The sequence below is a fragment of the Spinacia oleracea genome, chromosome 3 (genome assembly GCF_020520425.1).
Source record: "Spinacia oleracea cultivar Varoflay chromosome 3, BTI_SOV_V1, whole genome shotgun sequence".
NCBI lineage: Eukaryota > Viridiplantae > Streptophyta > Magnoliopsida > Caryophyllales > Amaranthaceae > Spinacia > Spinacia oleracea.
The window spans coordinates 6,550,457-6,572,265 of record NC_079489.1 but is presented as its reverse complement, the minus strand read 5'-3'; the positions used below and the strand labels follow the sequence as shown (position 1 = coordinate 6,572,265).

At 40.5% G+C, this 21,809-nt stretch overlaps 2 protein-coding genes across 3 annotated transcripts; one reads left to right on the top strand and one right to left on the bottom strand.

The window, feature by feature from the left end:
- The first annotated feature begins 66 nt into the window (after positions 1-66).
- On the top strand, positions 67-11,288 carry LOC130469325 (uncharacterized). Of its 2 annotated transcripts, XM_056838485.1 has the most exons (5): positions 67-8,973; positions 9,060-9,158; positions 9,242-9,361; positions 10,020-10,084; positions 11,107-11,288. In XM_056838485.1, the coding sequence occupies exon 1, from the start codon at positions 1,377-1,379 to the stop codon at positions 4,965-4,967; it is 3,591 nt and encodes a 1,196-aa protein (XP_056694463.1). In that variant the 5' UTR covers positions 67-1,376; the 3' UTR covers positions 4,968-8,973; positions 9,060-9,158; positions 9,242-9,361; positions 10,020-10,084; positions 11,107-11,288. The 2 variants fall into 2 exon arrangements, with proteins under 2 accessions (XP_056694463.1, XP_056694461.1); XM_056838483.1 differs by having other exon boundaries at positions 67-9,158.
- A 5,594-nt stretch (positions 11,289-16,882) lies between these two features.
- LOC110783179 (ubiquitin-60S ribosomal protein L40) lies at positions 16,883-19,384 on the bottom strand. The gene is made up of 5 exons (XM_021987499.2): positions 19,193-19,384; positions 18,292-18,378; positions 17,977-18,079; positions 17,289-17,355; positions 16,883-17,193 (listed from the first exon to the last, which is right to left on the bottom strand). Exons 1-5 carry the CDS (start codon positions 19,293-19,295, stop codon positions 17,167-17,169), a joined length of 387 nt encoding a protein of 128 aa, XP_021843191.1. The 5' UTR covers positions 19,296-19,384; the 3' UTR covers positions 16,883-17,166.
- Positions 19,385-21,809: the final 2,425 nt, after the last annotated feature.

Sequence of the window (21,809 nt, the reverse complement as noted above, 5' to 3'; positions counted from 1 at the left end):
ACTCAAGGCGTTCGAGACGGCGGAAAAACCGCCGCCCAGATGGAGAAATTCTCGGTGAATGAAGCCAGGCTTTGAGTAAATCTACAACAAACGATGCTGAATAAAAGATATTTGGGCTAAAGGGGCTCATAATACTACCTGTCGTCTTTCTTGCCATCTTTATGAGGTAGTGTTTGAGTTTGTATGCTAAAAAAACAAGGATTTTACCATACCAGAAGGTGGTTATCGCAGGGAGGAAGATGGAGGGAGGCACTGCGGTGGAGAGAGAAAGAAGATGGTTGGGTAGGAGGGAAGATAGCCCCTGCTTTGAGACGGCGGTACAGCGGCAGAGGGTTGCAATGTCGACTTTGCTGAGGATATGACCACCCAGTACGTCGATTGGTAGTTTAGCTAGGGATTCTAGGCCGCCACTGTCTCCGTCGTGATATGGTAAGGATTCCTCGTTTAGTAGCTGAGCTAGGCCGCTGTAACCGCCGTGAGATGGTGGCGAGAATTTTAGTTTAGAAATTGATGGGGAAATGGAGGTTGTAATTTTGTTTCCCATTTGTTTGTCAAAGAAGGAATTGATCGGAAAGAGATGAGATAGGGTGGGGAACGAACTGGTTGTGTACGGGGTAGAAGTAACCTAGCAGATCATCCATGTCACAGCAGATCATCGGACATCTGATAAGACAGATCAAGCAAAGCAATCGCAGGAAGTACCTATTGAAAGTACCACAAGTCCTCAAGAACCGCGCAGACCCTCAGATCTGCGGGGAAACGACCTACTAGACGACAACATAGATACGTCGTTAACCAAAAGGACAAACAATAAGTACATCACTAGCGTACACGCGGCAACATCTGAATAGGCCAAAGTACTGAATAGTACGCCTATAAATACTGCCGTCCCCATTCATTTGCGGACACGTTCAATACAAGTACAATTCTTAACCCTCTCTACTTTCTCTCTCTAGAGCATTATCTCGTTTGCTGACTTAGGCATCGGAGGGGGTTTCCTCGGTTAAACCCCCGAGGTTAGCTTACGTTCGTTCTGTCTGACAGGGCAACATCACCAGGCAGGGCTCCTCCAGTTCCATACTCGGAACAAGTGGCGCTAGAAGGAGGGGGACCTCCCAGACCTCGCTCTTTAAAAACCTATCCTCCCACATAATGACCGAGTCAAGCGAACCGGTAATCCAACAGATAGAACCACCCACCTCAAAAAACAACCAGAAAACCACAAACATACCCTTGTTTGGCATACCTTAAAGTCTTGGTCCGCCAAGAGAAACACCACAACCCAGAGCTATGGCAACCCCCAGCCAGGCCCAAGGTATCCCAATTCCGATCAGGCCTCGCTAGCACGGCTGGGGGCACAGTTCTCACCTGACCAGATGCGCACAGCAATAGAAGTCCTGACATTCTTTACTCAAACAACCCCACAAGCCCAGGTCATGAGAACAGCCTCAGAGGTTGAGGTTGAACAGAGGAGAAAACGTCCCAGACCCCAACATAGTCCGAATGTCTGGAGGAGGAATCTGCAGCAAGACATGGAAGGGGCTGACAATCAAGAGTATGAAGCAGAGAGTATCACACCAAGCAGAGCTCAACCCCGAGCAAGGACTGAACAAGCACCCAGTCATAGACACCACTCCGTGTCAGGTACGCCCAATCCCATCCGAGCAGTAGTTAAGCCTGATAACTCTCCCTTCTGCGATGAAATACTCTCTGAAAGAATGGAAAAGATAAAAATGCCCACCTGCAAATACTCTGGAAAGACAGACCCAACGAATCACCTCTCTGCCTTTGGGGGACACATGATGCTATATACCAACACAGACTCTATGTGGTGTAAGGTCTTTCCTTCCACTCTAGAGGGGATGGCACAGAGCTGGTTTGGTAAAATACCCAAAGGCACCATAACCTCTTTCCGGCAGCTAGCTATCTTGTTTCGCACCCAATACGTGGCAAACATTTCCAGAGAAAGGATGACAGGGGAGCTGATGTCAGTCATCCAGGGGCCTCAGGAATCTCTGAGGGAATACATATCCAGATTCAATATGGAGGCGTCGAATATACCCAAGTTGCAGCAGGAGGTAGCAGTCCTGGCCATGATGACTGGTCTGCGGGATGGAGAGTTCAAGAGTTATCTGGGCAGAAAATCATTCACAACCCTGGCAGAGGTACTAGGAAAGACAAATGAATTTATAAAGAGTGAAGAAATTGGCAGAGCAACCTCACGTCGATATGTGGCAAGTGAGAACAATTACGGTAATCAGAGCAAGAAAGAGCCATACAAAAAAGAATACCCAGACAGAAGAGAAAACCCACAGCCCAGAAAAGACTGGCAGGGACCAGGCAGAGGCAGAGGTAACGAATTCAAAACTGAAAAAAGGGGGAAGTTCAATGAATATACCCCCTTAGTGGCATCCAGAACTCAAATTTTTGCCATCAGCAAAGAAGACGAGAAGTGGCAAAGATCTCCCAAAATGTACAACAAATACAGGGACCCAAAAAAGTACTGTGACTTTCACAGAGATCATGGCCACCTCACAGAAGAATGCACTCATTTGAAGGATAATATCGAAGATCTAATTCGGAGGGGATACTTGACTCAGTTCAAAGCAAAAAGCTCGTATAGCAGGACCTATGAGAATAGAGATAATGATAATAGGTCCGACAATAAGAAGGTGGAACCCAAGCAAAGCTACCCAGCAGACCAAAAGAGAATAGGCGACATTTTGGTCATAACAGGAGGGCCAGTTTACGCAGGAACCACTGTTAGCGGGGCCAAGGCCAGTGTGAGCGAATTCAAACACCAGGTTAATTACCACAATTCTGGCAGGTGGCCTGCCCCTCCAAAAATCCCGCAGTGCACTTTCACAGAGGAGGACTGTAAAGGCATAATATACCCCCATGACGACCCTATGGTACTAGCCCTGAACGTAGCAAAGAGAAAAATCCACCGTATTCTGATAGACGGAGGTAGCTCTGCAAACATCTTGTTCTGGCCTGCTTTCCAAGAGTTGCAAATTGATGAGAAATACGTAAAGCCAGTCAATTACCCAGTAATCGGATTCACAGGAGCCACAGTGATACCAGAAGGGATAGTCAGTTTGCCAGTGCAGATTGGCCAAGGGAAGGATATCAAGGACATCATGGTAGACTTCATGATTGTGAAAGTCCCCGCAGCCTACAACGTCATTCTTGGCAGACCATTCATTCATGACGCAGGGGCTGTAGTCTCTACTTATCACCTCACCATGATGTATACGACAAATGATGGCCGCTTAGCCAAGGTCAAAGGCAGTCAGGAGCAGGCTAAGAAGTGCTACCACACAGCGCTAAAACAACCACCCAGACCCCCACCACTGGCAGAAGAAGAACTTCCCCAATCTCGAAAAAGAAAGAGAGCAGAGCGCAAAAAAGACAAGTTGCTAAGCATGGAAAACTTCGAGCATCGGGAAGAAGGTCTGTTGGAACCCACGTCAACTGACGAAACTGAGGAGATAGAATTAGAGGAAGGGTTGACAGACAGGACGGTTCAAATTGGCACAGACGTAGATCTATCCCTCGGAGTGAACATCATTGGTCTGCTGAGAGAGCACGCAGACATATTTGCTTTCTCAGCGGACGAAATGCCAGGGATTGACCCCAGTGTTATGGTCCATAGACTGAATGTCAGCAGAGAAGTTAGGCCAGTGAAACAGAAGAAGAGAAATTTCTCGGCAGAGAAGAATGTAGCCATCCAAGAAGAAATCAACAAATTGCTAGCAGCCAAGTTTATAGAAGAGTGCGATTGCCCAGAATGGCTGGCTAACGTTGTGATGGTAAAGAAAGCAAATGGTCAATGGAGGATGTGTGTAGACTTCACAGACCTAAACAAGGCATGTCCGAAGGACTGTTACCCATTGCCCAGAATAGATCAGCTGGTTGATTCCACCAGTGGACACGCTCTCTTGAGTTTCATGGATGCATTTTCCGGCTACCATCAGATCAGTTTACTCGAATCAGATCGTAAGAAAGCTGCTTTCATCACAGACGCTGGAGTTTATAACTACAAAGCTATGCCATTCGGCCTAAAAAATGCGGGTGCAACTTACCAGAAGCTTGTAGATAAGATATTCGCACAGCAAAAGGGCCGGAATGTGGAAGTATATGTGGATGATTCCATAGTCAAGAGCAAAAAAGAGGCTGATCACATCGCAGACTTGCGGGAAACATTTGCTACGTTGAGACAGTACGGCATGAAACTAAACCCAAAGAAATGTGTGTTCGGTGTTAAGTCAGGAAAATTCTTGGGATTTCTGGTCAGTGAAAGGGGAATAGATGCCAACCCAGAAAAAGTGGAGGCCATACTCAACTTGCCAGAGCCAAAAAACATACGAGATATACAGAGATTAACTGGAAAGATGGCAGCACTCACTCGTTTTATCAGTAAATCTGCAGATAGATCCCTCCCATTTTTCCAGGTACTGAAAGGCAACAAAACATTCAAGTGGGAAGCAGAGCAAGAAAAGGCATTCGCAGAGGTAAAGAATCATCTGAAGAGCCTCCCAACCATAGCCAGACCAGAAGTAGGAGATGTTTTGCAGTTGTACATCTCTGCCTCCAAAAAGACTGTAGCAGCAGCCTTAATAGTGGAAAAGAACAAGGCCCAACAGCCAGTATATTTCGTCAGTCACATTCTCAACCCCGCAGAGCAAAGGTACCCCCTGATTGAAAAAATGGCCTTCGCAATTATGATAGCTGCCAGGAAGCTGAAACCATACTTCGACGCTCACAAGTTACAAGTATTAACAAATCAGCCTTTAGAGAAATCATTGCGAAGGCTGGATACCTCAGGCAGACTGCTGAAATGGGCGGTAGAACTCTCAGAGTACGATATTGAATACAGGCCAAGAACGGCCATAAAGGCACAGGCACTAGCAGACTTCATAGATGAGGCATCTTACGAGGAGGAAGAGGAGCCTCTGGGGACCTGACAGATATATGTAGATGGCTCAGCCGCAGTTACAGGGTCAGGAGCAAGCATTATAATGACTTCACCAGAAGGTAATGTCTTTGAATATGCCATAAAGTTCAAGTTCAAAGCCTCAAATAATGAAGCAGAGTACGAAGCAGATCGCAGGCATTCAAATGTGCAAGGCAGCGGATGCTAAGAAAATCGTGTTGAAAACAGATTCCCAGTTAGTGGCCAGTCAGTATAGAGGCGAGTATGAAGCTCGAGAACCGTCCATGCAGAGGTATTTGGCACTGATGAAAGAAGCAGTAGCCCAGTTGGAAAGCTTCGAGATTCAGTTAGTCCCCAGAGCAGAGAATAGCCAAGCAGATGCTCTCTCAAAATTAGCAAGCTCTTCGCTGCAAGACCTTGAAAGAACAGTGATGGTGGAAGTACAGGAAGAAAAGAGTATCGATAAGAGGCCTATGGTAAATACCATCAACACAGAGCCTCAGTGGTACGACAGTATATTATCATACAAGCTTGGCAGGGGTCTCCCTACAGCAGAGCCAGAACAGAAGAAGATAAAGCGAAACGAACACTGGTTTGTGATCTACCAGGGCAGATTGTACAAAAAATCCTTCTCCCTACCCTGCTGAGATGCGTCTCAACAGAGGAATCACAGAGAATCATTGAAGAAATTCATGAGGGAATATGTGGTAATCATATTGGGGGTAGAACACTAGCCTTAAAAGCTCTCAGAGCAGGGTACTATTGGCCAACCATGGTGAGTGACTCGCAGTCATACGTGAAGAAATGCGACAAATGCCAAAAGTTCGCTCCAGTAATCAATCAGCCCTCAAATGATCTGCAACCAATCATCAATCCCATACCATTCGCTCAGTGGGGAATGGACATCCTGGGTCCGTTTACAGCCGCGAGTGGAGGAAGAAGATACTTGATCGTGGCATTGGATTATTTCACCAAGTGGATAGAAGCAGAGCCCACAAAGAGCATAACAGCCAAACGAATGAAAGACTTCATCTGGAGAAACATCATCACAAGATTTGGCATCCCAGAAAGTTTGGTCTTTGATCACGGGACACAATTCGATTGCACACCGGTAAAGGATTATTGCGCAGAGCTAAGAATCAAGTTTGCCTACGCATCAGTATGCCACCCACAGAGCAATGGACATGCCGAGGCGGCGAACAAACAGATCCTTGGAGCTCTGCGAAAGAAAATCGAGGATTTTAAGGGTGCATGGGCAGACCTCATACCAGAAATTTTGTGGTCCAATAGAACAACTGAGAAAGAGGCGACAGGAGAAAGTCCCTACAAGTTAGCCTTTGGAGCAGAAGCAGTATTACCGGTAGAGGTTGGCCTGCCCAGTTTCAGAGTGCAATACTATGATGAAAGCACCAATGAACAACTCATGAGGGAATCATTAGACCTTCTGCCAGAGGTAAGGTTGCTAGCAGAGCTGAGACTCACAGCAAACAAAGAGAGAATGAGCAGAGCTTACAATAAAAGAGTCAAACACAGACCTATGCATGTGGGAGACCTGGTGCTCCGACGAACAGCGGCCACAGGAAAGGGCAAGGCAGAAGGGAAATTCACTGCAAATTGGGAAGGGCCATACCAGATCACAAGGGAAATAGCCCCTGGCTCATATCATCTCATGACAATGGATGGAAAAGAGTTAAAGAACAGCTGGAACGCCAACATGCTCAAAAAATACTATGTTTAGTATAAGTGATCTATACAATGATAAGGCAAGATAAGCCAAAATTATCCCCTTTTGTACTCCTTTTTACAGAATGCATATAATGAAATGAGCTTGGCGGTTCCAGAAAAAGATATGATGATAAGCAAAAGACAGTGTAACTTAGAAATACACCATGATACACACATTCAACAGATAACTTGACTTGATCACTCAAGTTAGCTGGAGAACAGTGCCATGATGAATTTCTAAGCTAGAATATCGCAGAGTAATTTCCGAGTTTTGCCTTGGCCAAAGCCAAGGCAATTCAAAATTGAAAGCAGCCCAAAAGGTTAGCTAGAATATCGCAGAGTAATTTCCAAGTTTTGCCTTGGCCAAAGCCAAAGCAGTTCAAAATTGAAAGCAGCCCAAAAGGTTAGTTAGAATATCGCAGAGCAATTTCCGAGTTTTGCCTTGACCAAAGCCAAGACAATCCAAAGTTGGAGGCAGCTCAGAAGGCTAGCCAGAACACCACAGAGCAGTCCCTGAGTTTTGCCTTGGCAGAAGCCAAGACAGTCCAAAAGGGGAGGCAGTCATGAGACATGCTATAAAGCTTGGCTCTGATCGAAACCAGAACTTTCCAAAAGGCAAACAAAATATCATAAATTGGCTAAGTACTTAACAAAATATGCATATCAATGCCGGCGGCTATACCTTCATTAAAACCAAGAAAAAGAAGAGATAAAGTACAGCCCTACAAAATGGCTCTGGGCAGTAAACACACCAGCCCAACTCGAAAATATCTAAAAAGAAAAGCAGAAATAAACTAACTGCAAATTGTTCCAAAAACAGAGTGGCACAAACGCCACCACCCAACAGGGTAAACTCTAAATAATATTGTTCAAAAACTAAACTATTACATAACAGGCCCAGTCACACAAGAAGAACAGGGGGATAGCCGCCACACCCATTATTCGTCATTGCCTGCAACATCATCTTCATCTGAGAAGGGCAAATCTCCTGGGTGAATGTTCTCAACGCAAAAATCGGGCACATCACTAGGCTCTGTGGCATGACCCTCAGCAGCTTCAGCCTCTCGCAGTTCCTTAAGAATGGTAAGGTGCAGGCCAGCGAGCCAATCCTCTTCGATCAAGCTCCAATCGAACTGCGGATATTTGCGCTTGATTATAAGAGAGGCTGCTTTCCACCCACCATCATACCTCTGCGTCAAAAGGGCATATTGAGCGTCAGATCGACAAAATTCCCGCACAGCAGCAGCCACCTCCTTCTGCACAGAAAGACGAAGGTCAGCCAGCTCATCAGCATGCCTCTGCTCAACAAGGCTTAGTTGCTCCGCCAAATCCTCAGTACGCTTCCTCTCCGCCTCTATCTCCGCCTGAGCCTTAGCTAAATTCTCCCCAGCTAGGCGCAGAGCTACAACCTCACTAGCCAAGTTGTCTCTCTCGACAGATATCGCTTGAACATTGGCATTGGCAATAGTAAGGGAAGAAGATGCTCTTTCGTTTTCCAGGGTCAGGTCTCGGATCTGCCTGTCCCTTTCTTCAAGAAGAGCAAGATGTTCATCATGCTTCCTCTGATAGAAGAAAAAGAAGTCACAGAGCTCCTTCACAGCAACCCCAGCCTGCAAATGGAAAGCAACGCAAAAAATAAGGATAAGTTATAATAAAAACACGCAAAAAATTGACTAAGTATAAAAACAGCATAGATTCATAAGCTTCTTACCTCTAGCACCTTCTGGCAGGCGTTAGCCCCAGGGGTATTGTAATCCCCCGTAAATTTATAAATTTTATTAATATATTTTAACGTATATTATTTATATTTAAATAGAATTTATGAATTTTAGTAATAAATATATAATTAACGTATATTTATTTTATTTTAAGTACGTTCTAAATATTTAACGATTTTCTTGAACTTTATTATATTCATATATTTAATGTATATTTAATTGTTTTAAAATATATTCTAAATATTTTAACGGTTTGTGCAATCAAGAATAATTTTAGAATTTTATGTCGAAAAGAATTTGAATTAGGAAAACTCATTGAATTAGGAAAAACAATTCGAACCGGTTTTTTATTCAAACACTAAAAACTAATATCCTAAGTCTAGCCCAATTTGGTAAAGCCCAAAATATCAAACCCACAACTCTCCTCCACTCTCCTATTTCAATTCACGTAAAAACCAAAAAAAAAACAAAATCAACAAAACTTTTCTCCCTATTCACGTGAACCACAAAACCCTCTCAAGCCTTCTTGTTGCTACTGTTCAGCCGCCACCCTGAACCCTCGCCGGCGACCACCGCCGTCCGCCCGCGCCGCCAGTAAGCCAACCCCTCCTCATCTCCTCCGTCGTCTCTTCCTCCCTCTCTGTTTTCGTCCTTCCTCTCAGCCCTTCGTTTTTGCGCAGCAACACCGCAAGCCACGCCCTGTCACCGCCAGCAACCGCTCCAGCCTCAGCCGCCGGCCGCCGCCACTACAAGCCGGACCACCGCCGTCGCCGCTCACGGTAGTCCCTTCTCCTCTTGCTCGTTCTTTTCTCACGCTACTATTTCTTGCTCTCCTCCTCAATTGCCTTTCTGTTTCACACAGTTCTCCGCGAGTCTCACCACCACCCAGCATCACGACGACAGCCGTCGCACTGCCGCCCAGTCGATCCGCTCCGTCGCGCTGCCCTACCCGCCGGCCAGCACCTCCCCTCTCCTCCTTTTGGTTGTTTCTTAAACCCTAAGTTATTTAAATCTCTTAATTAAGTTTATTGATTTGAAATTATGTTTCTTGAAATTAAATTATTAATCTTTATAGTTAAATTATAAATTTCAGATTTGGTGTTGATGTTATTAATTAATTATTTTCAGTTTTGGTTGATTAATATATAAGTTAGGGTTTTAATTAGTTTAGTGATTTAATTCAGGATTATTGAATGTAAATTATAAGTTATTATGATTAAATTATATTTTCAGATTATATATTATGTTTAAATAATAAATTTAATTTTCAGATTATGTAATCGAATTGAAATAAGGAATTTAATTATTAAAGCATGGATTTTTAAGGTTTTAATATTCTAAAATCATAATAGAATGACTATATATTATTAAAGCTATTATTTTTCTGATCTTAAGAACGTTGATTATGTTTTGTGGACGTTTGAAATTATTTTATATTGCTGGAAATTTTAAAAGGAATGTTTTATTGGAGTTTAGAACGTTTTGGGATCATTAGTTTAATAGTTATTATGCTTGGAGGTTATTTAGTTAAGTTTCGATATTTGGGATGGTTCAAAATATGTTTGGGATGTATTTAGAATACTTTAGTATTGCTGTAAATTGTTGGATATTAATTGGGGAATTTTATTGGTTGTTTTTAGGCGGAGAATTCTTTGTAGGCGATTTTTGAATTCGTTAAAGTGGCCTATCGGTTTGTTTACACAAGGTACGTACATACATTGTGTGCTTGGAATGTGTGTGATTTGTTGAAACCATATTGAAATGATTTATGAACTTCGTTATGTTGAAACGATTGAGGAACTTGGTTATGTTGAAATTGTTGATGAACTAGGTTATGTTGAAAGTGCATGTTTAATATTGTTGGATGGACATGTTAAGCATATATATTCCGTTATGAGAATTATAGCATGTTGGTATGGATGATTGATGCGAACATGTTGGTTGGGAACATTAGATTATTATATATATTGATTCAGATCGATTGTTCATTGTTCCCTTTTAGCTTTTCACTACTTTATAAGGGCCGAGGACCTTGTTTAGTAAGTTGAAACCTTATACCCATATAGAGGGGTTGTATCAGTATTAAAGGAAAGGTTGAATTAATTGGAATAAGTCTTGTGTGGCATCTCTGTGATCACTTGTTTAATTCAAAGATAAAAGAAGTTGTGTTTACTTGTTGAATATAATATTTATGTTTGACGAGTCATAACCAAGTATTAAAAGTTAAGTCATGTAAAGTGAAACTGAGTAGCAATAGCTTTAGACTGTGCACGTCTAAAGTGACGGACAATCAGGAGTTGGGGTCATGGGTCGCCTATGGCTTTTTCTGGGGCCGGATTGATCACCGGTTCTATTTTTTATTTAAAAGTCCCTCGATATCGCAGGTCATTGGGGTTTACGGAGTCGCGCCCGTACCTCGTCTTCCTTAGTGAAGAAGAAGAAGTTTCTAGTAGACAACTCAGTCCATTGACTATTTCAATTTAAATAATGTTAATGATACAAAAGTCTAGTTCAGTCAAACATAGTCTTCAAGTCAATATATCTTGATTATCCTTGCTTATGTTTTATTTAGTACCATGTTAGGATTGTTCGTTTAATAGAATCATGTTAGGATTATTATTGATTTAGTATGTAGTACTCAGCTTTGCTGATTACGTGCTTTTGCTTGTGCATGTTGATCATGGCTATGCCTTATTGATCCTGTGATGACCCAATCTTGGTGAGCAGTCTCTAAGGATCAATAAGCATTGTCCATCTGCAGGTTTGAAGATGATGCATCATTGGGGATCGGGATTAGAGAGCTTGTAGTTAGATTTGCTTTATTAAGTGATTTGGTTTGTTAACTTAAATTTGAAATTTGTCGTACTATTCGTATTTCCTTATTTCAGTTAAATGGGTTTTGGACTAAATCTGTAATCGATTATTTATAAACCTAAAGTTAGTTTTATGTTTTCCGCTGCAAAATTCTGAATAAGCCGTTACGTTTTCACACGGGCGATAATGCCTTGATAATTCTCTACGTTTTATATTAAAAGATTATTTTAGAAAAGAGAGAATTGTCGGGGTGTTACAATAAACACGCTCAAGAGGGCGGTCGGCTGGCAGTGTTAATCCCTTCAACATCCGGTATGCCAACGTTCCGCCTTTCTCTGGGAAGCTGGCATACAAAGACTCGTTAGCTCTAACATCCCAGTGAGGAACAAAGATGTCATCGCTAATCGGCGCAGGGGAGAAGCAGGCAGCCAACTCAGGGTTCACCGCAGGGCGAACATCAATGGTCTCCTTCTCCAGAAATTCTTTGTTCCTAATGTTCACAAAAGAAGGAACAGAAGACTCAGGCAACCTTAGTTGCTCCTCCAAGTAAGCAGCAAGAGCAGCAGATGAAGTAGGGAGAGAAGCGGTACTTTGATTAGCAGGGGCAGAAGCTTGGGCCTTCTCCTGCGAGCGAGAACCCTCCCCAGTGCAAATGCGCTTACGCGGGCGCTGCACAAAAGGGACGTCCCGCTCTTCGGTCACGATCTCCAACTGCTCGGAGATAGAGGAATTCACGACCTGATCAGGTTGAGCAGATCGCAATTGATCTGTGGCAGTTCGCGTAGCGTCAACAGAAACGCTTTCCGTCTCAGGGCGAGGCCGACGTTGGCCCGCAATATTACCCCCTCCACGAGTGGTCTGACCACGCCGAGCAGAGGCTGATATAGAAGGTGCAGCCCGAGAAACAGGGGCAGAGCGCGGCGTCGAGGTGCTCGCCCCAGCAACTATTCCTGCAGAGCCTCCCCCTCTGCTAGTGCGGTTAGCCACAGAGCCCCCACCTCTAGCAGTACGGCTAGCAGCAGAACTCCCCCCTCGAACAGTCCGTCGAGAGTTTGCTCTGCGTCCGCCAACAACATCAGCTATAGTACGATAAGCGTTGGCGGGATCTTCAACTAGCTCGTTAGTCTGGGAGGTTCCATCAGCAGTTAAACCCAGGGAGCTCATATCAAGGTGTTGGCGACCTAGCAGGACAAAGAAACACAAGAAAATGTTACATAAAAAATTAAAAAAAAAATAAAAAAAAAAGAAGAGAAAGAGAAGAAAAACATCTAAGTATAAAACAAAAAGAGCAAAAAGGAAAGAAAAATGTACCGTGAGGATGAGTGTTGCACAAGTGCATAGCGGAAAGAACATCATTCCGCAGAATATACATCGACTGAGGCAGCCAGTTCTTGGGGGCGAGGCCGATATCCTTCCCGTTCGCGTCGCGCTTAATCACTGAGTCAAACCACTCATAAGCAGCGTCCTCCAAGTTGTGACCAACCAGAACCTCCACACCCTCCATCTTGCCATTTGGAGAGACAAAGGTGCGAGGCGGAGGAAAGTCAACGGGAACTCGAAGCCAGAAGAATCGACCCTTCCAATCCCTCTGCCCAGTGGGATTGCCCAAGCAGGTCATTTTGCCCCGAGCAGTGTAGGTGGTAAACCAACCAAATGCTTCCCTCCTTGTTATCGCTGCTTCGGACACAATGCAGCCGTTTACACAGAGAAAGGGTCTCAGGAAAACCCTTGAAGCGCACCACCCAGAGGTAGCAAATTAGAGTCCTTACAGCGAAAGGATGCAGCTGCGCCAAGCAGACGTTGAATGCCTTCAGAAACTTGGCTAAGGTTGGATCAAGGGGAAAGCGCAGACCGAAATCCAAATGGTATGAGTACAGCCCAATATGACCAGGAGGAGGAGCAGTAATACGGGCATCGTCTGCGGGAACGACCAACTCATACCCAGGAGGAAAGGCATAAAGCTCCTTTCCAACGCCGGGATAGTCATGCTGGCGAGCTGCCTTAAGCCAGTCCGTGTCTGGCGCAGCGTTTAAAGGGCCAAAAGAAACCTCAGGACTCAGATACTCATCGGTCGGACCAACGGGCACATCCTCCTCGACATACAGAGGAAAGGGACGCAGATGCTCCACCTCCTCGAGGATGGGATTTCCTACATGACGCTCTGCGTCACCGGAAGCACTGCCGGAACCAGTTGCCATCGGAGAACGTCTGCGGTAAACATGCAACGACCCATCAATACTCCTAATAAAAGGCTCGTCTAGTTGATCAAAACTGTCCAACCAAGCTACTTCTGCCAGGGGTTGGAGGTCTAGCCCAACAGGGGCATTAGGGGGAGGGTTCAATCGAACCGCACTGGCCAAATGCTCATGGCGCAATTCTCTAAGACGCTGACGAAAGGCAGGAGTAGGCCCTGACACAACAGGCGTAGCCCTGCCAACAACGGGGGACCCACCCCCAGAGGAAGAACCACTGGAGATAGATATCACCGCAGGCTCAGAACGAGAAATGACATCATGCATAGACTTAGTCCTATTCTCTGCTATTGTCCTAGCCTCTTCATCAGAGGGTAAAGAGACAGAGGAAGGGGAAGAAGGAGAGTATGGCTCGGAGGAATCACTCATATACCCAGGGCTACTAGGGTTGGCACTATCAGAGGTATCAAACATGTTGACTGAAAGAAAAAAGAAGAAAGAAAGAAGAATAAACAAAGGGTAGAAGGAGAAAAGTCAAGACAAAACGTAAAAAAAGCACTACAGAATACAAAACGACAGAGAAAAAAGAGCAAAACGACATAAAAATATACATGTAGTATAAAAATAAAAAATAAAAAAAAATAAAAAATAAAAAAAAAGAGAGAAGGAAGAAGAAGAAGAAAAGCTCCAAAAAGCGCAGAAATGGCGAAGCCAAAAACACAAACACTCCCACATTTCACTCAAAGAACACATACCACAAAAAACTCGCAGAAACTACTAAAACAGTTGAATGTACATGCAAAACCAAAGAAAACAACAAGGAAAAAGCAAAAGAATTACCTGGAAAAGAGAAGGGCGAAGAGAGAAGTTCAACAATGGCGGACTAGAAACCCTCGAAGAAAAACGCGAACCCAAAAAACCTCGACAATTTCAGAAGAAAACGCCACCACCAACGGATGCGCAATCGCCGGAATAACACGAAAACACAAGAAAGCAAAGAACTTGGAGTTAGAGCGCTCGGAAAATGGTGAAATTGAGTTCAAAGCGAAGTGAAGTTAGAGGAGAGTAAGAAAATGAAGAAGGTAAGAAAGAGGAGAGAGAAGAAGAAAGTGATTGAAACCCATATTTAAAAGAAGAAATAAACGGCCAAGATTTGAAGACCCTTCGAGTCACCTACCTGGATGAAGGACACGTGGGGCGCAATAAACCGTGACGGTTTATTTTCCTTTCAAACGCTAACTACAGTAAAACCACGACGGTTTAAAAAAAAAAAAAAAAAAAAAAAAAAAAAAAAAAAAAAGGGCAAAGATACATGCAGCCAATCGCGCAGGTTATGGTCAGAAAAAGCAGGCCTAACTCCAAGTAGTCAGCCCTACTCTTGGGGACTAGTTGTACAGGATGCAGCCAAAAAACACAGAAAGAGCAGGTCTAACTCCAAATAGTCAGCCCTACTCTTGGGGACTAGTTGTACAGGATGCAGCCAAAAAACACAGAAAGTGCAGGTCTAACTCCAAGTAGTCAGCCCTACTCTTGGGGACTAGTTGTACGGGGTAGAAGTAACTTAGCAGATCATCCATGTCACAGCAGACCATCGGACATCTGATAAGACAGATCAAGCAAAGCAACCGCAGGAAGTACCTATTGAAAGTACCACAAGTCCTTAAGAACCGCGCAGACCCTCAGGTCTGCGGGGAAACGACTTGCTAGACGACAACATAGATACGTCGTTAAGCAAAAGGACAAACAACAAGTACATCACTAGCGTACACGCGGCAACATCTGAATAGGCCAAAGTACTGAATAGTACGCCTATAAATACTGCCGTCCCCATTCATTTGCGGACACGTTCAATACAAGTGCAATTCTTAACCCTCTCTACTTTCTCTCTCTAGAGAATTATCTCGTTTGCTGACTTAGGCATCGGAGGGGGTTTCCTCGGTTAAACCCCCGAAGTTAGCTTACGTTCGTTCTGTCTGACAGGGCAACATCACCAGGCAGGGCTCCCCCAGTTCCATACTCGGAACAGGTTGTTAAGGAGGTGAGGAGTAGAAATGAGAAGAGAGAGTGTGTTTGTGAGAGGAGAGAAGGCACGAGACCAGAGAATTCAATTCAAGTCATCATTCAATTTCCAATTGTCAATCTACTGCTCCTGCCTTGTTCAGCAAGACTACTCCTGTTTTTTTTTCTGCTATTGAATCTATTATTTCTTTTTTTTCTTTTGCTAGGGGAAAACCTGGTACTCCTATGTCTTGCTTATAAGATATAGTATAGTAACATGGGGTCTTGTTAGATTTGTTTCAATATATGAAGTATTGTTTTGAAATACGGAGTATTAACTTATACTCCCTCCGTATTTTTTTAAGAGATACACTTGACCGGACACGGGTATTAAGAAAAATAATTGAATGAAATAAAATAATAAAGCAAGTGGGGTTGGATAGATATTTTAATAATTAAACATGTGGGGACCATGTCATTTTTGTGGGTGGAGGGTGAGGTGGGTTTATGAAAATATTTGTTTAATAGGATGGTGGGTGATAGGGTATATTAGATGTATTATTTAATTAGATGGTGGGGTTGATAAGTTACTAAAAATGGCAAGTGTATCTCTTAAATAAATACGGCCAGAAAAGGCAAGTGTATCTCTTAAAAAAATACGGAGGGAGTAACTAGTTTTTACCCCGTGCGATGCACGAGTTTTTTAATTTAAAAATTCGGGTACATCATTTATGTCATATAAAGTAGGATACGCAAATTTTAAAAAAATAAAATGTGAAACATTTGGAGTATAATGAAATTAAATTTAGCATGTGAAATAAATAAAAGTATTTTTAAAATAAAATGAATATCTAAGTAATTAAAGAGGAGAATTGGAAAGGACTATAAATGATGATTTAACAATAAAATAAAATAAAATAAAAGAGTTGACACGTGGCATCATTACATGCAAACATTGTGTTTTAAAATATTAGAATAGATTTTTACGCGTGTAAAATTAGAAATACTTATATTTTAAGTCGTGTCTTGAAAACTGTAAAAAATCAAAAAGGGCAATCTTTGAGGGACGGTTGGAGTGATATACATATAATAAGTTCAGGTAAGTTGCAATGAGGTCCTACCAGTACTATAAGTAACTATTTCAAGTTTATTCTCTTGAAATCACGTTGGATCGGTATCTATTAAGTCAATAAGGTTTAATCAGTTATAATTAAAGATGTTAGTGGTGCAGGTTTCGCGGTACCTGCCCCGTATCCATACCAAGTAGGCAGGAATGGAGGTATGTTTGATGGGGCGGGGATGGGTATAAAATTCGTATCCGCCATGCGTGATGGCGCAAAACGATTATGAATGAAGTTTGGCGAAAGAAACATCTAAAGAACCAAAATAATAAACTCTTTTTTTTTCTTGAAAATTTTCCATTACCGTGCAACAAGTATCGAATAAGGACTGAAACACAAATTTTGATCGCCAAATAACACTTCAGCCGACTATAAGAATGCAGAAAAAACTTGGATAGATAAATGAAAATTACCACTAACATACTTGCTCAAAACCCAAATTAAAGATCCAGGCAACAAAACAAAATCTGATATCTGAACAAACGAGTCATATACGCCTTATTTGAAGACATAAAATATAAAACTACTAGAACTAAAATGACCAAATCTTTTAAACCTAATTAGAAGTATATTATCCCTACGAGCCATAGTAAACAGCTTCTTTCGAACATCAACTTCATGGAAACTGTTGCCCGAATATCAGCTGCAAACAAATGAACGCTCTACTTGATCTTCTTCTTTGGCCTCAACTGCAAAACAACAGTAAAAAAGTTCAACATCAAACCAAAAGAACCGTGAAAACTAGGGTGAATTTGCAGATTGAAAGCTGATTATGTTAACCAACCTGGTTGGAGTGGCCACACTTCTTCTTCCTGCAGTTAACAGCACGGGGGTGCAGGCGAGCATAGCATCTGAAACATTAAAACAGAGTTAAGCAAGTACTCCATAGGTCATGGTTATAATACAGTGCTAATGACTTATGGATTTCAACCCCTCTAGTATTGTTCAACATAGAGTTTCTGCACTATCGTTAGTGTATAATATATTGTTGGCTTTAATATATATTTTCAAAATATTAACATTTATAAGTTTTGATAATATGTGTTAAATATTGATTATCAAAGTTGTGTGTCTGGTTAAAACGAACGGTGACGGAGGGAGTTAACAGAACGAAGTAGAATGTATGTGAAGTATAAGGTATTGTGTACCACAAGGTATCCATATCAACTATGTTATTGAAGCACTTCTTACAAGATTAGTCAAGTTTAAGATTGATACAATGTAGGTAGAGAATCCATGCCAAACAAAATTTAAAAGCACATCAAAGCCATGCATACAATAACAATTGGTTACAGTAACAATTGGTTAGCAAAGATATGTTCTTGACTTCATGAGAAAAACCTATCATTGAGTTGAAGCTCAACAACCGAATAGCAAAAAGACTATGAAAAATAGATAATCTCAATGCCGATCACCATAGAAAGCATGCAGAAAAAGAAAAGAAAAACATTAAGAAATTCCAAGATACTTACTTGCGGCATATCATCTTCTCTTGGTTGAATTTCCTAGCTAGGGCCATCAGAGAAGGCTCAATAATTCCACCACGAAGCCTCAGAACCAGATGGAGAGTTGACTCTGCAATTGTGCATAAGATTTAATAAAATAATCCAATGAATGAATAAAACTGTAATTAAACTAATTGGCATACAGAAATATGTTTGATTTTTGATTTTTGATTTTTGATTTTGAACCCATGTTTAACTCAATCGACATACTTATATACAATTAAGTAATCGACCGAATTGAAAGATGAAAAACAACAGAAACCGGAGTGTGATTCAACTAACCCTTCTGAATGTTGTAGTCAGCAAGAGTACGGCCATCTTCAAGCTGCTTTCCAGCAAAGATCAGCCTCTGCTGGTCTGGTGGAATACCTATTGTAAAGAAAATAATCAGTTTCCCTCTCATTTGATACAACAAACACCAATTCTCAAATTCAATTAACTTACAAAATCCAAATTCAATTAACTTGCGAAATCCAAATTCAATTTGCCTTGCCACATTCAACAGGAATACAAAGAAAATACATTGTTGTTGTCATCTAGTTTAAAATTCAATTACTATTAAATAATTTTCCAAAAACAAGCAAATTACAATCGAATCTCAGTTCACAATTTACTGTATGTTTGAACACTTCCCAAAATAAAAGTTATATCAATCGAGATTATAGCTTTATAATTACCCACTTTAGAACACTTACCCAAAATCAGGCTTATTTCAATCAAGATTTACCTTTATGATTACCCAATTCAGATTTCAATCAACCACATACAAAGTATCAAATTACAAGAAAAATTAAATTGAAATTCAAACTCAATTAATCAAATTCAATCAATCAAAACGATTAAAATCACACTCATGTTATAACCTACATCAATATTCAATCACCCACAACCCCTAAATTCAAATAAAATTACAACTTTCAACTAAATTCAGCCACTATAACCCACAAGATTACACCTTTATCATCAACCACCCAAATACAAATTTAAACACAATCAAACAAATTATAACATAATACCCAATTAACCAAAAACAACAAGTTAGATTGAAAACTACAAAGATTCACCTTTATCATCACACATTCACACACAAAACAATTTAATCACCAACAAATTATTAAACAATCAAAACCAACAAAAATAAAAATAAAAATAAAAATAAAAATAAAGAGGACAGAAAATTTACCTTCCTTGTCTTGAATCTTAGCTTTGACATTGTCAATAGTGTCGCTAGATTCAACCTCAAGGGTGATGGTTTTCCCAGTAAGAGTTTTGACAAAGATCTGCATCTTGAATGACCTTCCTACCCTCTCTGAGTGTTTTCTCTCTGCTGAGTTTCTGAGAAAATTGAGATTGGAGGAAGGCGATACCTCATTCTTGTGGTGTGCTTTGCCTTTTATACTGCTTGCCTCCTCAAAGTGTTTAATTAGGGTTTTTGTGTTTTGGCCGGGGACTTGTACCACTGTGGGCCCCGTGTGAGTTTGGAAGTCTTAGATAGAAGGGGCTTTTTGGTCATTTAAACATTGATTAAAATTGAAACGCAGCGTACAAGTTTAAAAAATAAACTGAAGATTAAAAAATAAAATTGTACTTTTGTCGCATAGTTAGTAGTCCGTACAAGTTTGAAGTACTTCGTATCCTATCTTACATTCTTAGTTTCTTACCTATTGAAAACATGATCAATTAAAGTTCTTGTAGAGTTATAATATGCTTAAAGTTTTTGTATGGTTATAAGATTAGAGTTTGTGTTAGTTTAACGAATTAAAAACATGCTTAATTAAAGTTCTTGTAGAATTATGATATACTTAGAGTTCTTGTATGTCTATAAGATTAGAGTCTATGTTAGTTTAACGAATTAAAAACATGTTTAATTAAAGTTCTTGTAGAATTATGACATACTTAGAGTTCTTGTATGTTTATAACTTCATAAGATTAAGTTTATGTTAGTTTAGTGAATGGAAAAATCTGAGTCTATAACGAGATAAATTATTACTTTCATACGAGTATATCTCCTTCTTTTTTTCTTAGCAAAATAGGATATATATATATATCATCTTTTGATATCTTCTAGAAAGTGCTAGCCTTTTTCTTTTCTTTTTTAATCAAAGTACATAAACAAACAATAAACGTTATTGATTAGCCAACAAAATCTAATCAAAGGAAGAAATGATTATATGATGGGTATTAGTTATATAATCAAATACTTTTTTTCCAATTTTGTGCTCATTTTGAGCAAGGAAAGGGTTTTAACGATTACATACGTTTAGTTGAGACATTATCTTAGTTAGACAATTGCTACGGGGTTTTGATGACATAGACAATAGTAGAAGTTAATACAAACTTTTATGTAGGGCGATCTTACACAAAAGACCACATTGGTGTCATATAAGTTAAAGAATAAAATCAATTAGTTAAGCAGTGCAACCAATTAGTTAAACAATGAAACTAATAAGTTAAGAACTAAAACTAATTAGTTAAGAAATGAAACCAATTAGTTAAGCAATGCAAAGTGGTCTTTCCAGTAAAGCGGTCTTACACAAAAGTTACCGAGAAGTTAAAGGATTTGGCAAATTTGAACATCTTTGATTTAGCTTTTTCTAAAAGTCAAACCTCTAATTCACTTCAAAAAGCTCTTTTTCTCTCAAACTTTTCCTAACCAAACACCCCCTAAGTAAATCATTATGAAATAACAACGTTGTTTTCTTGACAAGGGGATTTCGATCATCTTTGGCATTGGCTTAAGTTATTAAGAAACCATGATTAAGGGTTGTAGTTTTTACATATTTAAGTATTGCTAGGCTGTTCTATACAGAGTATATAGTTGTATATTTTTCTTGATGTATGACAACTTGTACATAACCAACTATATATTGAAGTCAACTCGTAACTTGATATTGTTTGGCGAATCAAAATGATATGAATAACGTGTTCCACATTCGTAAAAGTCATGTAAATCAATTAAATTCATTCAAAATCATGTTAGTTGAATGTGCATTGGGTCATATAAGTAATATGGAGTACAACATCAAAGTTGCCATAATTCATTCAATATTGATCACATATGATTCTAAGTCAATTCATTCACGTCAAAGTAAGGTTATATGATATAAATTTGAACAATTAGAATGGAGTAATTTAGGTCAAATTTTGGATAAGCTTATTCTAGCTTGCAAGGTTTGTAATGAGTTGTAATACACATGTACTCAGTATATAATTTGATCCAACTAAAATTGAACTTCACGTTTATAATTTTACAAAGAGAAGTTAACAATTTCAAAATGATACTTGGTTGCTAATTTTATAGATAGTGAGGTATATAAACAAGTAATTTAAATCGAGTTCATGTTAAGTCCATGTCACGGTGAATAGTAAATAATGAGTTACTCAAATTTCAACCAAAATCCTCCGTAACATTTTATGTTAATGTTGATATTTGTTTTTTTTTGGTGTGAATTGTTGATATTTGTACTTGATCGAACCACGTAACCAATTTATTTTTCATAATTGAAATCACACTCATTTCAATATATCAATATGAGAAAGTGGCATTCAAATGCTCTACGAATCATGGGACAAAGGATCCGTACTTAGGTACCGTTTGATTCACTTGAATTTCGCTTATATTATATTATCATATCTTATTGGGCATGAACTTATCTTATTACCCATCATCTTTCATTCCGTATTACCTTATTGACTCTTATGGGAAGCTACAAAAAAAGGCGTCAGTTGAACTTGTTGACCATTTTCTTACACTATCTGAACTTATCATACTTAAATATAATTTTTTAACCTTTATTTTC